Source organism: Ochotona princeps, chromosome 9 (genome assembly GCF_030435755.1).
Source record: "Ochotona princeps isolate mOchPri1 chromosome 9, mOchPri1.hap1, whole genome shotgun sequence".
NCBI classification, from domain to species: Eukaryota; Metazoa; Chordata; class Mammalia; order Lagomorpha; family Ochotonidae; genus Ochotona; species Ochotona princeps.
Window position 1 is genome coordinate 25,218,386 of NC_080840.1, and position 24,804 is coordinate 25,243,189.

General features: G+C 37.2%; 1 protein-coding gene across 2 annotated transcripts in view; it reads right to left on the minus strand.

Moving 5' to 3' along the window:
• Positions 1–24,804, minus strand: part of PKHD1L1 (PKHD1 like 1) — a 153,742-nt gene that overhangs the window by 107,998 nt on the left and 20,940 nt on the right. For both annotated transcript variants that reach the window (XM_058668547.1, XM_058668545.1), the window contains 13 exons: positions 20,167–20,220; positions 19,268–19,341; positions 18,192–18,234; positions 14,675–14,745; positions 13,039–13,149; positions 11,860–11,949; positions 10,910–11,178; positions 9,394–9,485; positions 6,443–6,602; positions 5,995–6,130; positions 5,135–5,278; positions 2,674–2,831; positions 1,265–1,378 (listed from right to left, as the gene is read on the minus strand). In XM_058668547.1, coding sequence (XP_058524530.1) covers positions 1,265–1,378; positions 2,674–2,831; positions 5,135–5,278; positions 5,995–6,130; positions 6,443–6,602; positions 9,394–9,485; positions 10,910–11,178; positions 11,860–11,949; positions 13,039–13,149; positions 14,675–14,745; positions 18,192–18,234; positions 19,268–19,341; positions 20,167–20,220 — 1,516 coding nt within the window. The remainder of the gene's footprint in view (positions 1–1,264; positions 1,379–2,673; positions 2,832–5,134; positions 5,279–5,994; positions 6,131–6,442; positions 6,603–9,393; positions 9,486–10,909; positions 11,179–11,859; positions 11,950–13,038; positions 13,150–14,674; positions 14,746–18,191; positions 18,235–19,267; positions 19,342–20,166; positions 20,221–24,804) is intronic.

Sequence of the window (24,804 nt, forward strand, 5' to 3'; positions counted from 1 at the left end):
ATGGGATAAGTAGTTAAACTAAAGTGGGGATGTTTAAATGGAGAGAAGCTGGAAGAAGCATTGGTCAAGTGGGAAGAAAAAAAAAAAGGCCAAGGGGTTTCAGAAACAGAGCAAAATACGTGCAAAAAAGACAGAGGTGGTGTGAAATAATGAGCAAAACTGCCATGTCAAACACTGCAATATCCCTTACTGGGCCAGTTTTGAATGGCTTGCTGATAATGCACTTGAGGAAACGGGTGAAAAGCAGCCCAAGGGTTTGGGTTCCTGTGTCCACTTGGGCTTCTAGCTCCTGGCTTTAACCAGGTCCACCCCTGACTGTTGTCGTCACTGGGGAGTGAACCAGTGAACAGATCTTTGTCTCTCTGCGTGTAACTTCGTGTTTCACAAAAATAAAATCTTTGTCTTTTAAAGCAGAGGTGTGAGAAATCTTAGGGTTGGGAAATAAAATATTTAAGAAGCATAGAAACATGGCCAGGGACAATAAGGGGAGGTTGAAGGAGGAAGATTAGAATGTCAACTGTGTTTGCAATCCTCATGGGAGCTAGTACCACAGTCAGAACAAGAGCGCCCAAATACACATGCAGACTCAGTAAATTAAGATGAAAAAAATCACTGAATGGAAAGACTTTTCACTTTATCACAAAGAAACCTGTTCATATAAAGCTTTCATAAGATTTATTTTTAAGGAGTTATATTTATTTCTAGGGTATTGAACTGAATTAAATATCTAAACTATGTATTTCTTGTTCTTGTGGTAGTCACAAAGAAATGATGACTATCTAGCTCCCTCAAGTCTTCAGAATAAAAAAAATTAAGCAGCTTTTTTCTTTACTGTATATCAAAGAAAAAAGTTTTTATGTCTCATAAAGAACGACTAGATGTTGTACCAATTGTCCAGAAAGTGATTTCAAAAAGCATGAGAAGCAATTTACTAAGTAATGCCTGCTACAGACTGCATTCTCTGAAACCAACAGGAAACAAAAGTTATTCTTGGCATCCAGCCAGAGAAAATAAAAACCCTGTGCCACTTGCCTTACTCACCTTACCTACTTTCTTGATGAAGAAAATTCACACATGGTCGTAAATGCTTCCATCAATCACTTTAGAACCCAAGAATATTTAAAGCAGGATTTAACTAATAAATGTACAATAAAATTTTTCTTTTGTGATGTAAGTGTTAAAAGGATGCTGGTTTAAAGAAGGAATCTTAACATTCTAAACACTCTTATTTCATCAGTTTGACAGTTTATTAAACTTTCCATACCTGGTGAAAATCAGTTTCATAGTCTCTGAAGTATTTCACAACAAATCCTTCTTCAAAATTTGCAATTTGTGGTGGACACTTAGTGCTAACCATTTCTTCCAGTGCTACCTGAAACTAAAGTTAGCAAAACAAAGTTTAGCAGCCACTTTTTCACGAACAGTAACAGCATCAATTATTTTCCTATTAATTATACTAACACTATACTTATGGACACTTCCATATTTTAGCCATAATGATGAGATCATTTCCTAACTCACTTAATGACAAGATAATATTGGTTTCTAGTGACTTTTCGAGTGTTATTTTACAGCAACAATGGTTATGTCCAACTTGCTAACAGTAATTTCCTTAGTTTCTACAGAAGGTAGACAAACTTGTTCAATAATTTTTTTGACAGAGATAAGAAGCTTTATTTGTGAAGTGAACAGGTGAATACAAAAGGAAGAGGGAAGCACACCTCGGGAGGGAGCTGAGAGTTTATGCATAATTCCTAGTATAATACAAATGCTGCATAAACATTTGTTATAACGTGCAATTGATGCAGTAACAACAAGAAAGTAAGTCTTCAGATGGTGAGTACAGGTGGAAGATTTATCTTCAATATTTTTGTTCTATGGTTGGTACTTTCAGATAAAGATGGTTGACTCTATTGTTTGCATTTTTTCCATGTTTAATGTGATTAGGTAATCAGAGGCAGAATTTATTTTACCTTGTTGTCAGCTTCACAGTTCTCTGCGAGAGTAAAATAAAGCATATAAACCAATAAAGCTATTCTCCCCAATTCACTTAAAAACACCTTGCAGAAGAGGTCATTAACTCACAAGCATTCTTATCCTATCAACAACTTCCAGAGAAGGTCCTGTTGGCTGCACGGATAGGAGAACTTCCCTTGGCTTTTCTCGGTCATTGCAATATTCATCATTTCCGTCTTTACTACGGGGTGAGCCTAACCTACCATGTTGAGTAGACCTTAAAGCACATTTTTAAGTAGAAGATTAACATTTAAATGGATTCCTGTTTAATAATCCATCAATATTTTTAAACTGACCAACAATCTATTGTTAAGCTTTTACAATATTACATCTGTCAAGGAATTACTGATGACACCTGATATCAAATTGAATTTCGGATAAACAATGCTAGGGGTGAGTAGAAACACGTCAAGTCTCTATGCAGAAACAGAGCAAGGCATTAGCTTTACGATGTCTTGCTAGAAAAAGGAGTGCTTGTGCTACATCGTCTCTAAGTTCCCTTTCTGACCAAAATATCCATGCCAGTATTGTAAGTCTCATATTCTAAGTGATTTTGAGTGATATTTTACAGTATCCCCTTCTTAACTGTCAACACATACCCAGTGAATACTGTGAGAAAACCCAGGGAAAATCAGTGGCAGGAATATTAACACATACCTCATCTTCTGATGCCCAGGGGCTAAGAGGCTTAGAAAGGACCCCATCCCAGTTCAATGTGAATGTTTCCATACTGGGTCTTCCTTTGACCTGTTCTGTGATCTCCAATGTGACATTATTTCCTTCCAAGACTTCATAATCAAGTAGATCAAAGTCTCCTGCAGTGTCAAATAGAATTTTAAAAAGTTGATTAATAAAATATCAACGTATAAGAGCTCTATTTGATGCTCCATTACTATAAAAGAAGAATGAATGTAGAAGACTGAAATCCTTAATTTCCAGTAAATGAACCCACAGAAAATCAGCAAAGTGCTGTCCGCTGGAAAGCTATTTCACAGCTTAAAAGGAAGTATCATTGGATGGAAGGAAGGGTGTATTAGGACTATGAGGTAAAGTTCATTTGACAGCTGGATTTTTTTTTTAATTCCCTTGAGACTTGTGCTAGCTTCACTGTTTTAATACAAATGATAAGGCTGGCAGATTGCTATTTTCTTTAAAAAATAAATTGGATATGAACTAAATTTCACAAAACCCAAGACCTGGGAGGTTTGTTCACCCAATCTCACTTTGATGTGAATGAAGCCTTGATCTCAGCAAAGTCTCAGGAAGAATGCTGTATCAGTAAAACGTCATTTACCTTTTTGGGCAGTCTTAATTTCTGGGTAAATGAATGTAGTTATGATTTTGGGCACCATATTCCTAAGGATTCTGTTGAAGCTTTAAAATTTCTCTTTGGTCTATAAGTAGATTAATAAGGATAATAATATCTTCACTTATATAATATTTTGACAATCAAAATTCCTTGAATTTGGGGGTAGTTTTTACAAGTTTAATTCATACTAAAATTTAAAATATTTAAATAAGTATCAAATTAAATTTAAAAAATTAAAATTTACTTTTATTAAAAAATTATCATATATTCTCTCTGATCTAAAACAATCTTCATTCAAAATACAAGATTAATAGCCCTTTCAATATTGTTTTTGCCACAACTTGTGGGTCTTGATATTTTTGTTTTTATTTTCATTTCTTCATAATAGTTTCTTTTTTCTTATTAAATTCTTCGCTGACATAAATCATACAGTAGCATCGATCTCTCTAAGAAGTTATTTTGTTTTCTTTTTTCATTTTTCAGCTACACATTGGTTATTCAGTAGCATGTAATGAAACTCCATGGTGCTACAAATTTTCTTTAAACTTTATTTCTGTTGTTGATTTTGTTTTTTGACATTTCATAATAGAGACTATCACATCCAGATGTGAAGATCCAATGTAGTATGCATCTCTACCTCCAAATCAAAGCTGGACTCCCAAAGAAATTCTTAAATATATCTTGAAAAAAATGCTGGACTCTCTGCCATTATCCACACCCACAATGTCAGGATACACTTAAATCGCAGAATGATGGACTTATGACTGCTTATGAAGGACCACATGGGGAATGACATGGGGAAACCAGTGGCAGGAAGAGAATTTGGAGAAGGTGGAAGAGAATTCCCAGAGCCTATTGAATTGTATCATAAAATAAAAAATCAAATTAAAATAAATAAAATTTAACACAAAATCCTTTATTCTCTACTTCACAAAAAATTAACAATTACATGAAAGGAGACAAACACTGAAATAGTATTTTACACAAGATTTTGGAAAATAATGATTGGTCAAGAGTACTATACACTCAGACCCACACCCCCCCACACACACATTAAGGTAGGTTGTATAAATCAATATTTACTAAAGTGTGTAAAAGAACAGCAAGAAGTTAATGGTTATTGGGCCCAGCACGGTAGCCTAGCAGCTAAAGTCTTCGCCTTGCATGTGTCAGGATCCCAAGTGGGCACTGGTTCATATCCAGGCTGTTCTACTTCCCATTCAGCTCCCTGCCTGTGGCCTGGGAAAGCAGTAGAGGATGGCCCAAAGCCTTGGGACTCTGTACCAAGGTGGGAGACCTGGAGGAAGCCCCTGGCTCCTGGATTCAAATCGGCTCAGCCCTGGCTGTTCAGCTCCAGCTGTTCAGCTCAAGCCATTGTGGCCGCTTGGGGAATGAATCACTGGACCAAAGATCTTCCTCTCTGTCTGTCCTTATCTCTGTATATCTGATTTCCAATTAAAGTAAATAAAATCTTAAAAATAGAATAAAATAAAATTTCTTATATATGAAAAGAGAAGTTAATGGGTATTAACACAAGAAAAAAAGTGGGGTGTGGGTAGAAAGATTAAAGACTTTTGCATTAAGCACAGAAACCAATGGCTTCTGACTGCAGGGTTCTTCAGCTATTTTAATAACCTGATGACAACAAAAGTTTAAATTATCATTTCTTTAGTTCATGCTTCTCTTTTCACAAAGATTATGAATCCAACTTTTTCCCCCTATCATCTTAGAAGACTTGTATCATTTACAGTGGAGCTGCACAAAGCACAAATTTGTTTTCAAGTGATGTATACTGTAAAATCCACTTACCTCTAGCTGATACAAAGGTTATCGTGTAGATGAAGCTCTGAGAATTCTGTGTTCTCATTACTTGTACTGTGTCTGGCTTTATAGACCAGAGATCATTTAAGGCTGATTGCAGGGTGAAGTCAGGAGCGTTGGCAGGAAGCAAGACTTTCAAAGGCATGAAAGGAACAAACAGAAGTTGAAATCTTTCTGATGACCACAGCAATTCCTCAAATCTATGAAGCACCCCTTGCTGTGTATCATGGAAGTTATCACATAGAGAAATTGTGTTCTGAAATTGGTTCAAGTTCAGAAACATGGGCTATTTAACTGATTTGTGATTTTTCTTGGTTTTTATTTTACCATTTTATTATTTCCATAATATTCACTGTGCTTGGCAAACAGTAAGAGCTTATCAATACTGACTGACTGAAACAATGACCAGAAATTTCAGAAATTATTTTTCAGGATTTATTTAAATTACACAAATGCAATATTGCTTATTAATTGATAAGTGAGTGTTTCATGGGCTGATGACTCAATGTGAGAATCTGAGACATGCTTCTCTCTCTGTGACAATGGATCTAACTTCTAATTTGTTAACTTACACCTGCAAGCCAGAAACAGAAAGTCCTTACATAGAAATAGATGTTCATTTATCATTGTCTTTATTGAAATCACTATAGTATATGCCAGAGATCTTGCATCACCGCTATTATCTAACGCAGACTGATGCTTCCATTTGTAATACTTTTTTTGCTTTTTTGTCTAGTATATTCTTAAAATCATATTTTTCGAACAGTAAAATTTGAATGGACCAAATACTTTATAACTGTATCTCTAAATGAGAAGAAACAGCATCTCTTTCATTATTTATAGCCTACCGGTTTTTTCCATGTTGAAGATTAATCTGTATTGGTGATGCGCACATGAGTCAGGGTCCTCACACGGGCTGCTTACAATCAGCTGCTGAACCTCATTAGTTGCACCTGTTGTTTCCCAGTGTTCCAATGTGATAACCTATTTTCCAATTGTAAAATAAAACATCTTTAACGTATGAAAAAAACCCATCTTAAAGGCACAACAACTCACCTATGCAGTTTTTCCTTATTGCTTGATTTTACTACAAATGGTATTTTCATATATTACAAATTTTCCTCGCCAAGCAAGTAAATTTGGTTTAAATACAAGCACTCTAATGTACTCTCAAAAACTATCCTTGATTTTTTTTTTCTATCAAAACAATGTCTTACCCAATAAATCAATAGCCAGACAGTGCTCCTGTCTTTGGACATTTACTCTCTAAGAAGAGGTTCTGTAATCATAGCAAACCTGCACTTCCTGGGTGATTGTTGACTGGGATTTGATAACTTGCTCTTCATTTACTGCATCTCCTGTTTGTTGTTCAGTATAGACACTGCCATACTGGTAGAGCCCAACATCAACAAAAGCGCTTAATCGGTACTCCTGCAGCAAGATTTCAAGATAATATCTGGAAAATATTTTCAAAATGAATATAAATTTGTTTGAGAATACAGAACATTATTTCAAGGATAGAATGTCAACAACATACATAAAAAATTTCCCTTTAAATGATTTATATTATAGTACCCTTTACTACAAACATGAAAAGTTTCTTTTTCCCAAAATAAAATGGAATCTGTAAGAGAGCTGTGCTAGTATAGAGCTATTCCTATTCATGCCTGATTCACTCAGCTTGGTCAGTAAATATTTATTGAAAAAGGTACTAACCCTTATCCTCAAGGTACTGAAACCAAATAACACTGTATATTGTAACAAGAATTCACTAGCATGCAACACAGAGGACAAACAGAGGTTAAATATCTTAATACTTGTATGCTGAAGAAAACTACAGGCTGGCTTTGTCAGAGCACATACTTTGTATGTGAGTGGCTGCAGGTCAGAGACGAAAACTTCTACTTTGCAGTTCTTTAAATCTGGTTCCCTTTGAAACCTGGGCATCAAAAGATCGCCTCCAGAACATTTACTGCCTACACTGACCACAACCCTCCAACGAGCTGACTGGGATTCACAGTGTAAACGTGGAATTCCTGAGGTTCTCTGCCGTTCATCCAGCTGTGTCCCAGGACAAAGTGTTCACAGATGAGCTGCTGCAGGAGAGGGCAAAACTGATGCCTCCTCACCCTGTCTGTCTCAAAGCCACCATTGTTTGGGGAGGCTCTAAATTGTTTCCTACTATTTAATACAGATTCTTTTATGCATAAAACAAGCATCCACAAACTGTGGAAGGCTCCGGAAGAGGGAAGTTTGCCATTTCTCACAGGTCTGGGATGATGTGGCTCTGCAGAGGCCATCTGAAAGAAGAGATACTGAGGGATAAACATCAAGCTCTTGGTTGCCCTAACAACTTGTTCACCAGCTCTCCAAAGCTGAGATGCCCAAAGCTAGTCAAGGAGCAGGACTCCAAAAAGGACGGCTGAGTTCCCTACCCTTATTTGCAGCTTGAAGATACTAATTAGCTACCTTCTGTGTGCTAGATACTAAACTAAGCACTTGACAGACATTATGCTTATTTTTCAACAAAGTCTTACAAGACATATACTATATATTCACTTTCTTCTTTTGAATAGCAGACAAAATTTAATGACTTTAATATTCCTAAAAATTAGTAACAGAATTTAAGACAGAACAGGCACAAAACAATATGTGCTTAGGGAAAGAATTACCCTGAAGAAAATAACCTGATAATCTAGACAGTTTTGGAATGTCTCTGGGAAGCTTTGTGCAACAAACCAGCCAGAGTGACTAAAATTGCAGAATAGTATAAAGAAAGAATTATTAGTGCAAACAAAGAATATAAATTCCATTGTTTTTGCAGGAACCCAGGTGCCAAACAGCAAATATATTAAAGTGTTACTTTGACTCAAGTTATAGCCTCCTGCCAAGCAGGTGGACTTGATTCATTTTGTAAGAGCAAGCCAAAAATCTCAAAAATGCACTGATAACTGCAAAGGGGACTAATCAGACACTCCATTTAACCTGAACTTGCCTACCAGTGATCTTGGTTAAAAACAAGAAAGCATTCAAGTACATAAAGAATTGAAAGCAGAAGAAACAAGAGAGAAGCCCAGCCTTGCTCTCCTGGCATCATTCCCACTGAAGGCTGAGCAAGAAGGTTGTGTGTGGCCGACCCCAGGTGCTGCCAGACCCCAGACTCTCCGTCCAGCTCCATCAGATCCTCCTGTGTTGCCTCTGAGTCTAATCTCACCCACGTCTGTCAAGCTGGCATGATAGATTGGGAAGAGGGAGAGAAAGAAACTACTCCATCAAAAAGTGAGTTCTATTTCTTAACCCCTTCAGTGTAATAGTCTCCATTTGCTTTAGCGAAGAGAATGTTACCAAATATTAGCGACAAAGGGTGTTGAGAAGTATGTGTGCCTCTTTATGATGAAGAACCTATCTCCTCATGTGATTAGTCATGGCTGAACTCCCAGAAGACGAGGAACCACGTGGAATGGCACATCCTGGTATCTAATGCCCAACCATGCCCATTGATGCTCCATTTATGTGATTGAGATCCTCTTAGATCACAAAACCTGAACTAAATTAGCTGGGACCAAAAGAACTATCCAGCTAACTACAAGAAAAAGTGTGAGATAATAGGCATTAGTTGTTTGAAATTCACACACCCAGGAGTGGCAAAACCTGATACAAATGACGTTTGGAAGATGATCCTAAAACATCTTCTGATGTTCCCCATGTAGCTAAGCCTTTTTGCATATGTCGACATTTTTTATCTTCCTGTTTTCTGAAACCAAGAATTGCTTTTCCAATGGGGTTATTTGCTAATTGGATGATAACTTCATCTGCTCTCTTAACTTGACCTTTCTTTGCTAAATGATGTAATTGTTTGGGGGTAGGAACTGTGTTTTATCGTCCTTTGTATTAAATGTCCAGTGCCTATTCCAGGATGTGGAATAATGTGTGTGTATGTGTGTAGTGGTGCCAAACCATGGCTTTGTGGTGGAGACAAAAATTAGATGAATGGAATGATTAAAATGTCCTGAAAAAGCTCTAAAACCAGGATTAAATAAATTTCACACAATTATAATTTCTGCAACAGGTTTAACTTAAATGTCAATTTGATTAGCTGAATAGCAATATTCTTAAAAACATGGCAATAAAATTCAATAAAATTAGAAAGAATTAATAAATATAAATTAAGGTATTAAGTGATTCCTTACACCAATACAATATAAACATAAATGTAAAAAACATAGGAAAATGGAAAAAAACCTTACTCTTTTCCTTTCTGAAGATAAATATCATTTGATCTTTGTGTTGGACTGGAAAAGTAGCTGTTGGCATTACCAGAATGATATGCAATCCTCTCCTTACCCGCAGCAAGACAAAGAAAAGGAGCCTTTGTTAATAAAAGTTTTCAAGACATTTTTACCACTGATTATTTCTGTCAGGATTAAAACTTCTAATAAAAAAATACAACATGACCTCCTGTTTTCTTACAAAAATCTGTCACCCTTGAAAAAATTAATTCTTAAAAGAATTACCAAAACTCATTTCATTCATCCCATCCTCCATTAACACCAACACCAACATACTAAGTGTGCTACAAACATCACTACTTCTCTTTGGTTAGAACTGGAAAATAAAAACATACAGGCTAGGAAAATATTACCAAATAAAGTATTCTTTTTGCACTGTAATGAATTTTGAGGGATTTAGTCCGAGTTACAACGTTACTGGTAAATGTAAAATTAGTCAAAGATTGTTATAGCGTGCTATAGTTCTGCACACTATAATGAGTGGACTTTGGGTGACCCATTAAATAGACTAGACCTTCTTTGGAGGAAGCATGCTGACCCTCAGATCAAGACCCTCGGAGCATGCCCCACATCCGGGACCTGGAGTGGGTGGGAAATTGGGTGGACTTCTCCCTTAAAATCCCCTTTACCTCAGATACATGAAGGAAACAATGTGGAAATAATAGTCTTAACCACTTTCCTGTAGCCCTTGAACCTTTTTACCCCAATTAACTATGTAGAGATTGCCAAAAATATAATAAAAAAATGGAGAAAGTTAAAAATTACAGATGGCAAGTCTAAATAACTTGTGGAATGAGCCTGAATATAACGGTGCTGTAAAATTTAAGTCAAAAATATTATATTGATTTGAACTATGAATTCAATATTTATAAATCTGTCTTATGGATATAATTTAAAATACAGAAAAATCTAATGAACACAGATGTTCAGTGGGGTCTTATTTGTGATCATGAAAAAACTAAAAGTAATTAAAATTAAAAACTTATCAGTATAGAAATATTTAAGCAAACACAGTCGCTAAAATGATCATAAAATGATTAACAACATTAATATTTAATTATAATATGTGACAAAAGAAACTATGGAATAGAATAATGATATCTAAAACCCAGATAGAAATATTTTAAAAGACAGACTTTCATTTTATTATCAAGTAAAAGAACTATAATGACATTTTTTATTCTTTTCCAAAATTTATTACATTTTATAATTCTTTTATTATAAGTAATCTTCAAAGGATATACATTTGTTTCTTTGGCAGAAAAAAATGGGAAATGATTTTCTCTTAAGTTATAAGTTTTCCACAACATTATTATCTATATCATGTGTTAAAACAACCAAGAACCGAATCGCATGAAATCAGTTATTATAAAGTGTTACTAAGGCATTTGGTCTTGACTTTCAAAATGTGAGATTTATATAAAGAGCATCATGTTATTCTGTAATGCCAGTGAGTGTTCTGCGGTGTCCTTACCTTGTCTTCTGGAAGTCCTGTCTGGCTGAAATAAAGAGCATAACGGTCATCACCTTTGATGTAGAATCTGTAAAAATCAGAATCTGGAGGCACCAAAAATCCACTGAGGCGAGCAACAAATGCATCCTGTTCCACAGGCCAAACATAGGAAGCCAAATCTATCCAACGGGCACCCAGGTAACCTGGTGTTTCTTCATTGTATTCAAGTATTTCCTCAAGATGTGCTGGCCGGCTATTATTCCACACTTCAAGCTTTAGGCCTCTCCCACCTGAACATTGAAAAAAAGAAAGAAACTTTTTATGAGAATGATAATTCAGTGATTTCCAAGGCGTTCTAGTTGGGTGATGGTTATAGACATCCTATTTCAATTAACATGATCAGAGCACATGCCTAAAACAAACAGTGACTCAGGACTCTGGGTTCTTAGAGAATGGGCTACTATTAGGGCAGTCTACAATTTATTTATTATCACTTCATTTCTATGACCCTCGGTTTCTATACATTAGATGGGTATAACAATATTATTTGCATGATTCCTATCCTATAAGTGATCATGTTTAATATGCATGCAAAAATCTGGCACTAAATGTTTTGCTTCAGATAACAATGTAAGGGAACTTTAAAACATTTACGGAAATGAAACTAAAAGATTAGGTTCTCTTAGTACAGAAAGAAATTGAAACCCAGGCATAGGAGAGATCTTAGGAAGCTTGCAAAAAAGCATGTATTACGAGAAGCTGTGCTGTGGATTTGAAACATTTTTTGAACCTCTTCCACTTTTTCCACCAGGGAAAGGTATTTTAAAAACATCACGTAGCCCGTGCAAAGGTTTAATAATCGTACCTCAAGGCTCAAATAATTATTTTCCTTCTCTGTTTTTACAATATATAAAGTGAGTCTGTCTTATGTGAATGACACAGAAATGACTATTCCCTCTTATCTAACTTACCTGGATACACATTTTTAAGGAAATGGGGTTTGGAAGGTGTCTTGCACCATATGCTACTTTCTGTGACATTCAAAATACCACAGGCTTGACCTATGTAAAAGCAAGGTTGAAAATAGTTACTAGCGAAGCCTCCGATTAATCCCATCAGTCTTTCCAGAAGAACTGTTTCCACTAAAACAAAGTGTGTAAACAAGAGGTGCAGAGGGGAGTCTTCAACCCTTTCACTCATGCTGCACTGAAGTTTCTCACTCACTCATAGCCAGGTTTCCATGAGGCAACATTTTCCTGGCAAAGCCAAGAGAAAAGACATTTCACAGTTTGTGAGAAAAAAAGTAAAATGTGATAAAACCATGTCTTTGTAAGCCATGTCATTTCCAGGTCCCAAACAAAGCTTTTTATCGTGTTCTCAGAGCAAAGCTGCTGAATGAACATCCGTGAAGCTGAGATTCGTGAAGCCAGTGCTCTCAGGCTTCCTAGTAGGAGAAACGGTGTTTAGTCCAAGTTTTCCGAGTGAAACACAAAGAAGCAACAGCACCGACAAAACAAGTTTTAACTTCACCTAAGCACAACTGATCTGAGGTGAGGTCCATGCGTTAGGCCTCTTTGTGTCCTATAAGCTCAGCCTCCAGGGGGTGTTTACTGGAAAGAGAACTAGAACCCACAAAAAGGGTACTCCAGGAGTTCATGGAAAAAAGAGAATTAAAAGATTTTGCGAAAAATCATACAAAGTGTTTTTTTAATAATAAACCTTTTTTTCCATGAACTATTTCAAGTTTCCTTATATATAAGAAATGTATGAGGAATGTATCCTGAGAACATGCCTTTAAATTTCCCCATAACTAGCTAACTTAGAAATAACAAAGCTCCAAAAATAGAGGTCAGCATGTCCTTGAACTGCGGTGAGGAATGTGTGGATCAAACCATGAGCTACACCACAAGGTGGTAGTTGGTAGTTGTTGCCAACCTTGGAGCCCACATCCTGTCTCAAAGGCTGCTGGGACAGTCCTAACTAGAAGATTCAAGCCCCAAGCCCCAAGACCAATGCCTGTGTGACAATTCCCAGCTGTAAATTAAAGGCATTAAGACTAGTATTTGTACAAATTGTTACAGCATAGGTAGAATTTGTTCTTATACAGTAGTACACACACACACACACACACACACACACACAGAAAATACCTCCAACTAGCACTTCCACTGGGAAATCGGTCTGATCAAAGAAACGCCCACTTATTGTTAGAATGGTGCCACCTTGAATGCTTCCTTTTGAAGGAAAAATAGAAGTGATCTCTAGGGAAGGAGCACATTACAGAAAACATCATGAATATTATATATACACAGCAATGCCTGGATGTCCAAATTACCAAACCACAGTACCTAACAGAGAGTAAGGGACTACCAAGTGAGTCAGTGAGGTACCTTATTATTTTGTCTCTGATGCAAGCCCTACCAAGAGGACAATGCCCACAGCTTTCACAGAGAGATCTACATTCCCTAAGGATCAGGAGCTAGTGGTGACTGCCATTCAATAGACAGTAGAAATGGGAAGATGGACAAAGTTAGGAAAACCTGAGGTGGCAGACATCTAGTTCCGAAAGAAAACACAGGAAGGCAAGTACAATAGCTTTTTCTCTAGTGTACCCTTGAACATTATTTACATATTTCTCATCAGTCATATGTGTATGCATACATACACACACACACACACATATATATAACTATGATTAGACTAGATTTTTTTGCTTTTGAATATAAAAGATTTAGGCACATTGATAATAGCCAGGGTCATGACATATGACAATCTTACTATCATTTTTTCCTTGCTTCTATTTCGAGTTCTACATAGCCTTATATATGCGTTTCACAGGTAAATACCTTTCCAGAAAATGCTAAAGTAAATCACTTTTTATTGGTTCTGAGATATAAATTTTTCTCATTTTAACATCTTTGAAATTTGAGGAGTAGGAGTGATGGTTCAATGGCTAAATCCTCACCTTGCAATTGCTGGGCTCTCATATGGGTACCCATTTATATCCTGGCTGCTCCATTTCCCTTCCAGTTCCCTGCTTGTGGCCTGGAAAAGCAGGAGAAGATGGCCCAAAGCCTCGGGACCCTGCATCCACATGGGAGACCTGGAAGAAGCACCTGGCTCCTGTCTTTGGATGGCTCAGCTCTGGCCATTATGGCTATTTAGGTAGTGAACCAGCAGATGGAAGATCTTACTCTCTGTTATGTCCTTCTCTTCATATATCTGATCTGCCTTTCCAATAAAAATAACTAAATCTTTAAAAACAGTGAATGTGTCTCTCTCTCCTGACCTTGACTATGTTGTCTGTCCCTCACTCCTCTTCCCCAAGAGGATTTGTGTTTGCTTCTAAACACTCTCCCAAGGCCACTAACAACTAAGAGCTATCTAAACCAGATTCAATCACAATGATTGACGATCCAGGTACACTGAACGCAAAAATCTGCAGGTGTATGAGCTGTTGTTTAGATTTACTTAACAAAGAGGTTTTTTTCTTCTTCCTCAGCTTAAAAATTGAGACAGACAAATAACTCTGCTGGTGGTGTGATGAATTTCTTTTTAAATCAATCTCTCACTAGAAGAAAATAGCTGAGGGCGGGGGTGTTGTCCTAACTCAGTTTGGGGCTTCCTAACAACATCCCGATCTTGAGCATTCTCTGGTTTCCAGCAGCTCATTCAATATAGCACACCTTCTGATCATGATTGTCTTCGATTTGATGAAATTATGTTTATGCCACCATCACCCTCCCCTCTCATTTTCATAGAGAAACAGAGAAAAATGTTAAATACCTGCATATGTTTGAAACATGGAAATTTTATTGAGAGAAGAAACAAAATATGCCATCTGATGTGGGGAACTCCTGTGAAAACAAACAGGAAAATATTCAGCTTAAAAATTGCCTTAATTCAGGAATTTATATTTTTATTTTAGTGAGAAGAAAGAACAGAATGAAGCTTTTGGAGAGAGATAAAAATGTTCAACAGCTTACTCTAGTTGTTCACACATGCATATACATGTACAGAACTTACTAAATCCAACAATTCAAACACATGCATTTTATTATAAGCAAATGCACTTCAAAAGACTAGATTTTAAGCAATAATATTGACATGAATAAGAGAGATAAAGGGGGCTTGTCCTTAGATAAAGACTGGGCTTTTCTGCTCACCATCCAACTCTTTCCTAACTATTTAGGTCTTCTAGCAAGGTAAAGTGTGAAGAACTTTCAACATTTTATGGCATTTGATCTTTATATCAGCCACAGGAGTAAGTTAGTTTGTTTTCTTACTCAAGATTACAAGGCCAGTAAGCAGCAGAAATAAAACTGCAGCCCTGCAAGTTTGAGTCCAGAATCCTTGCTCTGATCTAACTCGTACACTACATATGACCCCTTTGGCCATTAATACATCTGACAGTGTAAAGTATGAGAGCAAATTAACAACAACCCACTTAACCAACAGCTTCTTCACATTTTTTATAAATATACACTAAACCTTTCAAAAAGGCAAAAACAATTTCACAAATGAAATGACGTTCTCTTAGTTTTCTTAATAGGATGCTTAATTAGACAAGTTAGGAATTTCACATATGAAATCTCAAAATCTATGCAACAAAATTGTAAAACACTGAAACAAAGGCAAAGGAAATGAGAATCTTGTGCCTCGAAACCACAACTAACTCCTCTCTAACCAGCTAAGATGTGCATTTGCAAGACTCAAGAATATTTGTGAATATTCATGCTATGTTAGTTACTTAAGAAACTCAAGCCAGATTTTGTATTTTTTTATTTGACAAGGTTTTTTTTTTCAGTTGATTTTCAGTCATTTAAAGCCATGCTCAGCCCAACAATATGACATCTGGTCAGATCCTGAAACTCAAAAATGAACGCTGCTTCTTAAGTTAGTGGGCAAATTGCCTCCTGAAATAAAATTTGAACATAATTTGTTTTCGATGACACCGGAGTGATTTTCAGTAATTTATTGCTAGTGACTAGGTATGTCACAATTAAGACAGTCTCATCTGAGCCTTATCAGTTTCGAACAGCTGTTGCTTGAACTTGGGTTAATACAGAAGAGAAGGTTGAACACTCAAAGAAAGGAAGAACAGATCTTACAATGGCCTTTGAGTGGCTTACTATTCAGGACTGCTCCTGAAATTTGTAAGGCATCAGTTTTATAGTTTACAAAATTATTTGGCACTTTTAAATGACACATACTCTTAAATTAGGCTTTTAAGTAGTTTTTATCGTATTTCTAATATTTATTTTAAACTCCTGAAACATTTTATACAGAAAAGCTATTTCCTCAAAATTGACATCCGTACAAAAGGGGAACCATTAGCTTCAAAAACTAAAATAATGATATTACAAATCAGGATTATAGAATCAATGATGCAATGCAGCCTTTGGGTTTAGATGTGAATTTGGCAGTATTTAATTGGAAAGTTTCTGAGCATGTTACTGCAGTGCAGTGACTTAGCTGTGCTGATCAATTGCATCCAAGTCTAAACACTCATTCTACTTTGGATAATTGCATCTTTGAAGTCACAAGATGGATTTTGGGAATTAATAGCTTTCATATAGACTCAGAACCAAGATTTTGTGATGCTTTTCATCTTAGAAAGAGTGATACCAAGAGTTTAAAAGAACCACATATAACTCAGGAAATACTTTAAGATTCAGTAATGATGCTCCTAAGAGGGTCTTCCAACGTTTTCAGTAAAATCCTGTTGCCCTATCTTAACAATTTTTGTGGAAGGAAGTTATGCTCTCGTACAGGATAACTGGTAAGTCAGGAGACTCCAAGAGGTTCATCCTTAGTACCATGGACATTTCTTCTGCTTTGATCTGCTCCTGGATTACACTGTTCTTTATGATTCCCACCTAGTTTATATTGTTCTAAAACAAAGTGTCCAGCCCAGGCATCCATTTGTAATAAGTGCTGCCTGCAGGTGGCTAAAGATAGCCAGCCTCCAAGTACAGTGATGGTGCATTTGGACCCTGTGGGATTGTAGTTCCGCACATGAAAGTGGACTAGTCTCATATTCCTTTGCAGTCCGTGAACATTAACACAGGAATAGCATTTACTTTTATTGAGGTTTTGGCTTTCTTTTCAAATGTGTAATCTCTTGACATCTTTTCAGAAGCAAAAAAGAAAACAGACCCATATTTTATCATTGATTAACTACAGCAATATTAATATTAGATACTTAATATGTAATTTACTTGGTTTCTGTCATCTGTCTCATTTTCTCAATGACAGACAATATGACATTTCGAGCAGAGCAGTTCATTTAGGCTTGGCAAATCACAGTTCTGCCCATTACAGTTCATTAACATATCCAGTTACTGTGACATCCAGAAAATGTTTCTACAGATTTGAAAATGCTGTGAAGTGCAACAATCCTGCCATGGTTGAGAATCCAGGACAGGATATCAAACAATGATGACGTGTCGTCCTGGCGGCTGAAGCTCTCCACCAGTCACAGCAGAAGATGGAATAAAATGCTCAGGTCTCCTGGTGAACGGCTTGTATTTACACCCAACCGCTACTTTCTTACAATGGAACATCCTTGGGAAAATTATTTAGCATTCTTAAGTTTCATTTTCCCAATGGGTAACTTGCGGTGCATAATAGGACCTAATTTGTAGGTTCTTTTGGAAAAATAAATTAGATAATGTTCAGCAGGTGCTTAACACTCTACTTGCCACTGCATTAGTGTTATTATCTATTAAATGGGGTTTGCAACCTGACATCTGCATGGACTGATATTCTTATAAAATTATAAAAGCCTTTTCACTTAATTATAAAAATGCTTGAAAACAATGTCTAGTTTATGAAAAATTGCAAATATAAATTATTAATGTTGGTACTAAAATCACAATTGAAAATTGTAACTACCATCTTTTACAATAGTGTCTTGATGTCTGGAAAGAAAACCTTTATTAGATAATATTATTCGTGGGGTTTTATTTAGTCTTTCACTAGTTCAAATCAAAATTTAATTACTTCACCTATAAAAGAGCTATAATTAAGTCACAAGAGCCATGAGAAATACCATTTTCCCATATAGCAGCCAAGGGTCTTTCATTCGTTGTTTTAGTTACTGCTCTATTTCCCAACTACTGACAGGTCATGTGTGAGACACAAATTATGAGTGAAAGGCAGACACGGCTCTTTAAATGTTAATTTGGGAAAATAGGCTGATTAATTGTCAAAATGTCTGCATCTAACGCACAAAGTAAATATATACTTTATTTACTCAGCTGAATCAATTACGAAAATTATTATTTACAAAATGACCTACCTTCCATAATCACTATCTAATATGAAGCTGACATTGTGATGACCTGAAATTAATTAAAAAAAACAATCAATTAAATTCCCAATCACAGGACAGTACTTTTTGTTATACAGCTGATTTAGGAACTGATTAAAAAAAGCATAAAAGCAAAATTGTATTTTGTATACATTGATATTTTGTACACATTGCATTTTGTATATACTATTTATATTATTTTATTATACCTATTCATCCTCATTGAAATGAAGTCTGAAGTAGTATATACAACTTTAAAGCATTCATAATAAAATGTCAAGAGTGTTGCATTTTGTCAAATTTCCCCAGTTATAATCTTACGACATTTGGATTTCAGTTAAGACATCAGTTAGGATGCCCTGAGATTTGTGACAGAATTGTGAATGAGGAATAATTAAAGAAGAAAAACGCAGCCAAGTTGCTCTGAAATTTCTTCCACTCATTTACCAGCTATTTACTCTTGCTGAAACTCTGCTAGGTGCTGGGTGAGCCTGGCCACTTCCTGACAGAAAGCACCGGCCCACAGCAGCTGCAGTCAAGATCGCGCACACTCAGCAGCATTAGCAGCGCGCTCCAGCTGCTGATAAGGCTATCAAGGAAAAGCAGAGTGAATGCGGAGAACCCAAGACAGGAAGCCAAAGGCAACTGTTCGAGGATATACATTGTATCTGAAATAATTCACCATGGGAAACTTGCAAAGAAACTCATGCAAACATTAAAAACAAAGCCCCCCCCCCTCCAAAAAAAAACCCTATGTCTGGGATACACAAAGCAAGGAAGCATGTAGGAAAAAATGAAATTAAGGCAAATGGTAGAGCAGAGCAAAGTCATAGAATCTTTTGAAGGAAAAATAAGAAATTTGAAACTGACTTTGTATATAATCCCTAAGAAAGAAAGTCATTCCATACTTGTTCACATGAGAGTAAAAGGAAGCCAAAGAAAAGGGAAAATACTCATTTAAGAAAGGATACAGAAAAGGGAGGGGGAGGTCCAAGAGAACACACAACAGGGAAATAAGTCAAAAGATATCTGCAACAATTAGAAAAAGCATTGCCAGTACTCACCAATGTAAGTCCCAGTGGTCTTGCAAATCATAGACCCCATGTCTCCATTAGGGTGATCTAGTGTTAGACCATATCTAAGAAAATATATATGTTAATATCAAAGCTTATATGCACACTGGTGTTTTTAAAAAAATATTGTGTGATACTTTCAAAATCTCAATAATTTTAGAATGTGTATCAGGGTAAAAACTTATTTCAATCAAAAATTCTGCAAAATATTTCCTAGATTTCAGCTGAAGCTATCTGAAGAGAACTCCAGCTAGCAAAAGATTTTATAATAATCTGGGTATCCCTCACTAATATTACTGTTATAAATTATAAAATAGCAGTGCTAGCATTGTGGTTCAGCACATGGTGCCAGCATTCCACATGAGTGCCAGTTTGAGTCCGAGCTGCTCTATTTCCAACTTCCTGCTTATGTGCCTGGAAAGCAACAGAAGACAGCCCAGGTGTTTGAGCTCCTGCACCGTGTGGGAGACCTGCATGGAGTTCCAGGGTCCCGGCTTTGACCTGGCCCATCCTCACTATTCAAACCACTTGCAGGATGAACCAGCTCTCTCTCTAGCTGTTTCTGCTTCTCTGTTTTCTCTGTCTCTCTATCTCTCCGTAATTTTACCTTTGAAGTAAGTAAATTTTAAAAAGTGAACTAGGACTGAATGGGATAATTCTGTCGCAAATACATATTTCAAAATATATTTTCTCATGTTAACCTAAAAGTCCTTCATATCATACTGTATTTGAGACAGAGGAGGAAATACAGCTTCTAACTGTATGATTGTGACCCACCATGTAAAGTAATTCATGTATACTGTGTTGCAAAGCATTTGCCTAGGCAGTATTGCTAAGTTGCTATTTAAACTCCACTATTGCTTTTTAAAAACATTATCTGAAATACTTACAAAGTATCAGATTGTGGTATAAGAAGCTCACAGGGCATCCCTCCAACATAAACTCTAGAAAGAAAAGGGGAACTTCCACTTAATAAATTGTTTCAAAATATTCTCCTCTCATCATATTTTGCTGGCTACCTTTTCTCCTGCTCATTCTCTTCTTACCCATCACTCATCCACTCATCATACAATTATCAAACATCTATTATACGGACATCCCTGCTCTACACACTGGCAAACAACAGTGAATGAAGCAAGGCTCCTGCTTTTCTGATGGAGTTTTAACTGAAAGAGATTAATAAACACGGACATCAGAGCATATTTGACATATTAGAAGGCATTGGCTACTACAGAATAAGAAAATACTAGAAACTGACTGCGAATGAATCTGCCTCACGCTCAATCAATTCAGAAAAGCATTGTGTAAAAAGTTTCATGCTATAGGAACTAAATGACACAACCACTCCACAATCATCATGATAAAGAAAATATCTGCTGGCTTCAGTGATACTTAAATTGGAACTGGAAGCTAAGAAAGAAGTAGGCTTGGGTTGCCTGGTCTTCCTTCACGTTTCCTAGCTGATCAGGCCTGACCTACTCACTTGAAGGCTGATAGAACCTGGTGCTCCCAGACTCTCACAGGCAATCGACCCATACCATATAGTCTTCCCACACCAGAACAAAGCACCTGACTTCTTTCATAGCCAATCCCAGTCCCAAGGTAAGAACAGATACACACTCACTTGAAATATTAGAAAATGAATGTTTCTACATATAAAGAGCCTTAAACATTTTAATGTATGCTTACAAATCTTTCATTTCATGACTACCTCAGGTTTCTAAAGAAAATAAACTTACTGTACACATTACAGATATTCATGCATTCACATTCTCCCTCTAGCATTTTGTGTTATTTTGACTTAATCATAAGTTTAGCATAGAACAGTTGCAGGACCTTACTACTCTGAATCATTGCAATTCTCTTGTGAAAACTGTGGGAATTGAACAAACAGGTCCAGCTTTGTCCAAGCCTACCGCTAGTGAAAAAGTCTCACAGAAGTTCAAGTTCAGACTGCTCAGCTCGAGTCAATCCTCTCAACTGTATCTGGGAGTTTACACAGTGGCGTGGCTGTACATGTTTATGACACTATAACCTTACTGGCCTGAAATATGTATTTTTGACATTTTTATTTTAGATTGTTGTTTGATCTTTTAGACAAAAGGCTTCTTAGTAAGCACTGAGCCTTCTATTTATTTTCACGCCTTCAATACTTTGAAATGGATTTGAACTTTAAAGTATGGTCTAACCTAGGATTTGTAAGAAGGTGTCCGAGCTTCTTGTCTGGGGCACAGCTCACTGTCCCTACTCCCTCCCTGTTAGTAGAACTCAAACACAATAAAATACCCTGGGAGCCCTAATGCCATAATTGGCATGGTACAAATGAGAAAAAAAAAATGGATCTGAAAGAATTTTTCATCTTTTTAAGAGCTTAGTGAAAAGAATTCTATGTAAAATATTTTGGGGTTTCCTGAATACAAGGGTTTGGCAGGTTGAGCTCTGAGGTTTCCGCTGTAACTTCATATTATCACCAAATATGATCCTTTAATTTACTGTTATTAAACAAAATAGTTTCCAGCTCAGTGGGACATTTGCCTTTGGTTTTGGTGGGTACTATTCCTTTTCTCTGTCAAGAGAACATCTTGAAGCATCATTTGTAGGGCAAGTCTGGATGAGACATATTCTTTTGACTTTTCTTTACTGTGGAAAAATTTTCTTTTATTTTCAAAGATAAAGGAAAGTTTTGTTGGGTACCTTATCCTGGACTGACAATTTTTTGTTTTTAGAACCTGGACTATGTCACTCCATTCTCTTATTGCCTGTAGAGTTTCCTGTGAGAGGTTTCCTGTGAGTTTAATTGACATTCCTTTATATGTCATTTGATTTTTTTTCATGTGCACATTTAAGGATCTTTTCCTTATGTTCAATTGAAGAGAGCTTGATTATCATGTGTTTTGGTGAAGATCGCTTTTGGTCAGCCTCTTGGGAGTTCTGTCCCCCTCCTGGATGTTGTTTCCCAATTCTTTCTCCAGATTAGGGAAATTTTTCCTCATTATTTCATTAAATACATTTGCAAACCCAGCTTCTCTTTCTGCACCTTCTAGAACTCAAATAACTCTTATATTTGGCCTTTTAACACTGTCTTTCAATTCTTGAGTAATATTTTTTAAAGATTTATTTTATTTTTATTGCAAAGTCTGATATATAGAGAGGAGGAGAGACAGAGAAGATCTTCCATCCTAGGGATTCACTCCCAAAGTGACTGCAATGGCCAGTGTTGCGCCGATCTGAAACCAGGAGCCAGGAGAATCTTCCAGGTCTCCCACATTGGTGCAGGGTCCCAATGCTTTGGGCCGTCCTCAACTGCCTTCCCAGGCCACAAGCAAGGAAGTGGATGGGAAGTGGGGGCGTCAGGATCAGAACCAGTGCCTAAAAGGGATCCTGGTGCGTTCAAGGTGAGGACTTTGGCCACTAGGCCACTACGCCGGGCCTTTGAATACTTGTTTTGGCCTGATCCAGCTCTGCTTCCAGATTTTTGTTTGTTTCCCCCTGGTGACAAGAAATATCTTCTAATTTTGAGATTCTTTCTTCTGTCTCCTTCATTCTATTTTGAAGACCCTCTACTGTACTTTTAATTTGCTCCATTGTATTCTTCATTTCTAACTCATCAGCTTTCATTTGATTCATTTCCAACGTGATATATTTCATAATTCCTTGAACACCTGCTTTACATGCTTCCTGTTGATGATAAGAGGTTTTATAACCTGTGTTTTGAATTCTGTATTCCCCCATTTTCTCATGTTAACCCTGAGGTTGGGAAAGGTTTTTGCTTCTTTGCAGGGGAGTCTACAGTAATATTCATTGTGCCTCTCTCTTCTTTTGCTCTTGGTCATTGTACTTCTAGTTTGCAGAGTCTTCTCCTTGGGGCAGGTGTCTAAGCTGTGTCACCCACAGGTCTGCAGTTCGATTTTACTTATTGCAGTTGGTATACGGCTCTTTGTTTGCAGTCACTTGTGCCACTCCCTGCAGCAAGTTCCAGGTTTGGGTTCTTATGTTAGATTCCCACCATGGTCTCCATTGCCCCAGCTCCTGGCTCACCACTCTCCACCTCCTGTGATACTGTGCTGAGGCTGCTCCGTTGTCTGTACCACCTTTCTCCCACTTCCTGTTAGAGCAGGTCCCAGGATTAGGAAGACACCAGGTGTCCTGTATTGCTATGTTGTTTGGTGGTGCTGATCTACCCAGAACCTGTTGGCCATTAGTTCTGAGGATCACATGAACGTACAATGCCGTAGTTGGTATTATCTTCCCTTTGTACCAGTGAAATGCACTGAACTCAGTATGTTCTTGCCAAGCTCAGTGCGTGCACAGCTCACTGCTGTCCCGTGCAGTAATAAATTCTTTGCCACACTGTAAGCAATGGTGCCTGATGTGCCACTACTAGAGTTCTTGATCTGCTGGCCATCAGGTCTGACAGCTACCCAGAACTCTCTTGGGTGGAACCTGTAGGATGCCACATTGTTGCAGTTCACTGAGTCAGAAATAAGTTCACTCCCAGCTCAGTGCATGCGCAATCCTGCCCCATGGCCCTTGCCTCCTTAAACAAAACGATGCCTCATAGGACTCTAGGAAGCAGACTGGGCTGTGAAATCCGCCCTGTTCCTGCACCACCTGTCTGCTACCTGCCATTCTGTCTCTGTTCCTGGTCAAATCAAACAGACCAGCAGGACTGGCAGTTCTTTGTCTAAGTTCACCTCTGGAGCTCCGGGTAAACGTCCCTTCCCATCTTGTTGCTGGCGGAGTTTGGATTGCGTTTGCTGAATGCCACTGGGTATCAGTCACTTTTCCACTTCTTTCCTGTATCTGTCCGTCTCCAGGTACCCCTCTGCTGTCGTTCTTTCCTCTTCTGTTTCCTAGAATGTGCCCTCTCGGCTTCACACTGGCTAATATTTCTCCATCTGTTTAAACGTGTCCTTACTCTATTCAGCCATCTTGATTCTCCTGTCCTTATTTTTTTATTAAACACTTTCAAGCTACTTGTTTCATAAAATTATGAATGCATATGTATTTATATATATAAAATCCTTTTACTATTTGACATCTTCCTAAGTGCTGTCTCAATTGTTTCTTGATCTGGTTTACCATTATGCAATAAACTTGAGACATCTTGAAAGCAGCACTATTGCGTCTGTCCTTCCTTCTCTAGGAAATGATCAGGATTATCAGTCATCTAGGGCTGGACTGAGATAAACCCTTCAAAGTTACAGAAAAGATAACTCGAGCAAGAATGCTAGTTTCCAGGACACAATGTAGCACACTTATTTTAGATGTTACCATCTGGTGCAAATCCAGAATTCGAACTCTGGCTGGAAGTGAGTTGTTGGCTGCCTCTGGTTCCATCTCTCTGCCATGTTGCACAGTGCAGTAGGGCAAGTGTTGGGATACCTGAGCTCTATTCTAGATTTTGATCCAGCTATATAAGGTCCAGTTTTCCAATAATTTTTGTATGCAAAATGAGGTCACTAGAAGTAATAAAATCCTCCACTATAAAGGTCTATAATTATGCCTTGGTCATGATTGTGCTTGCC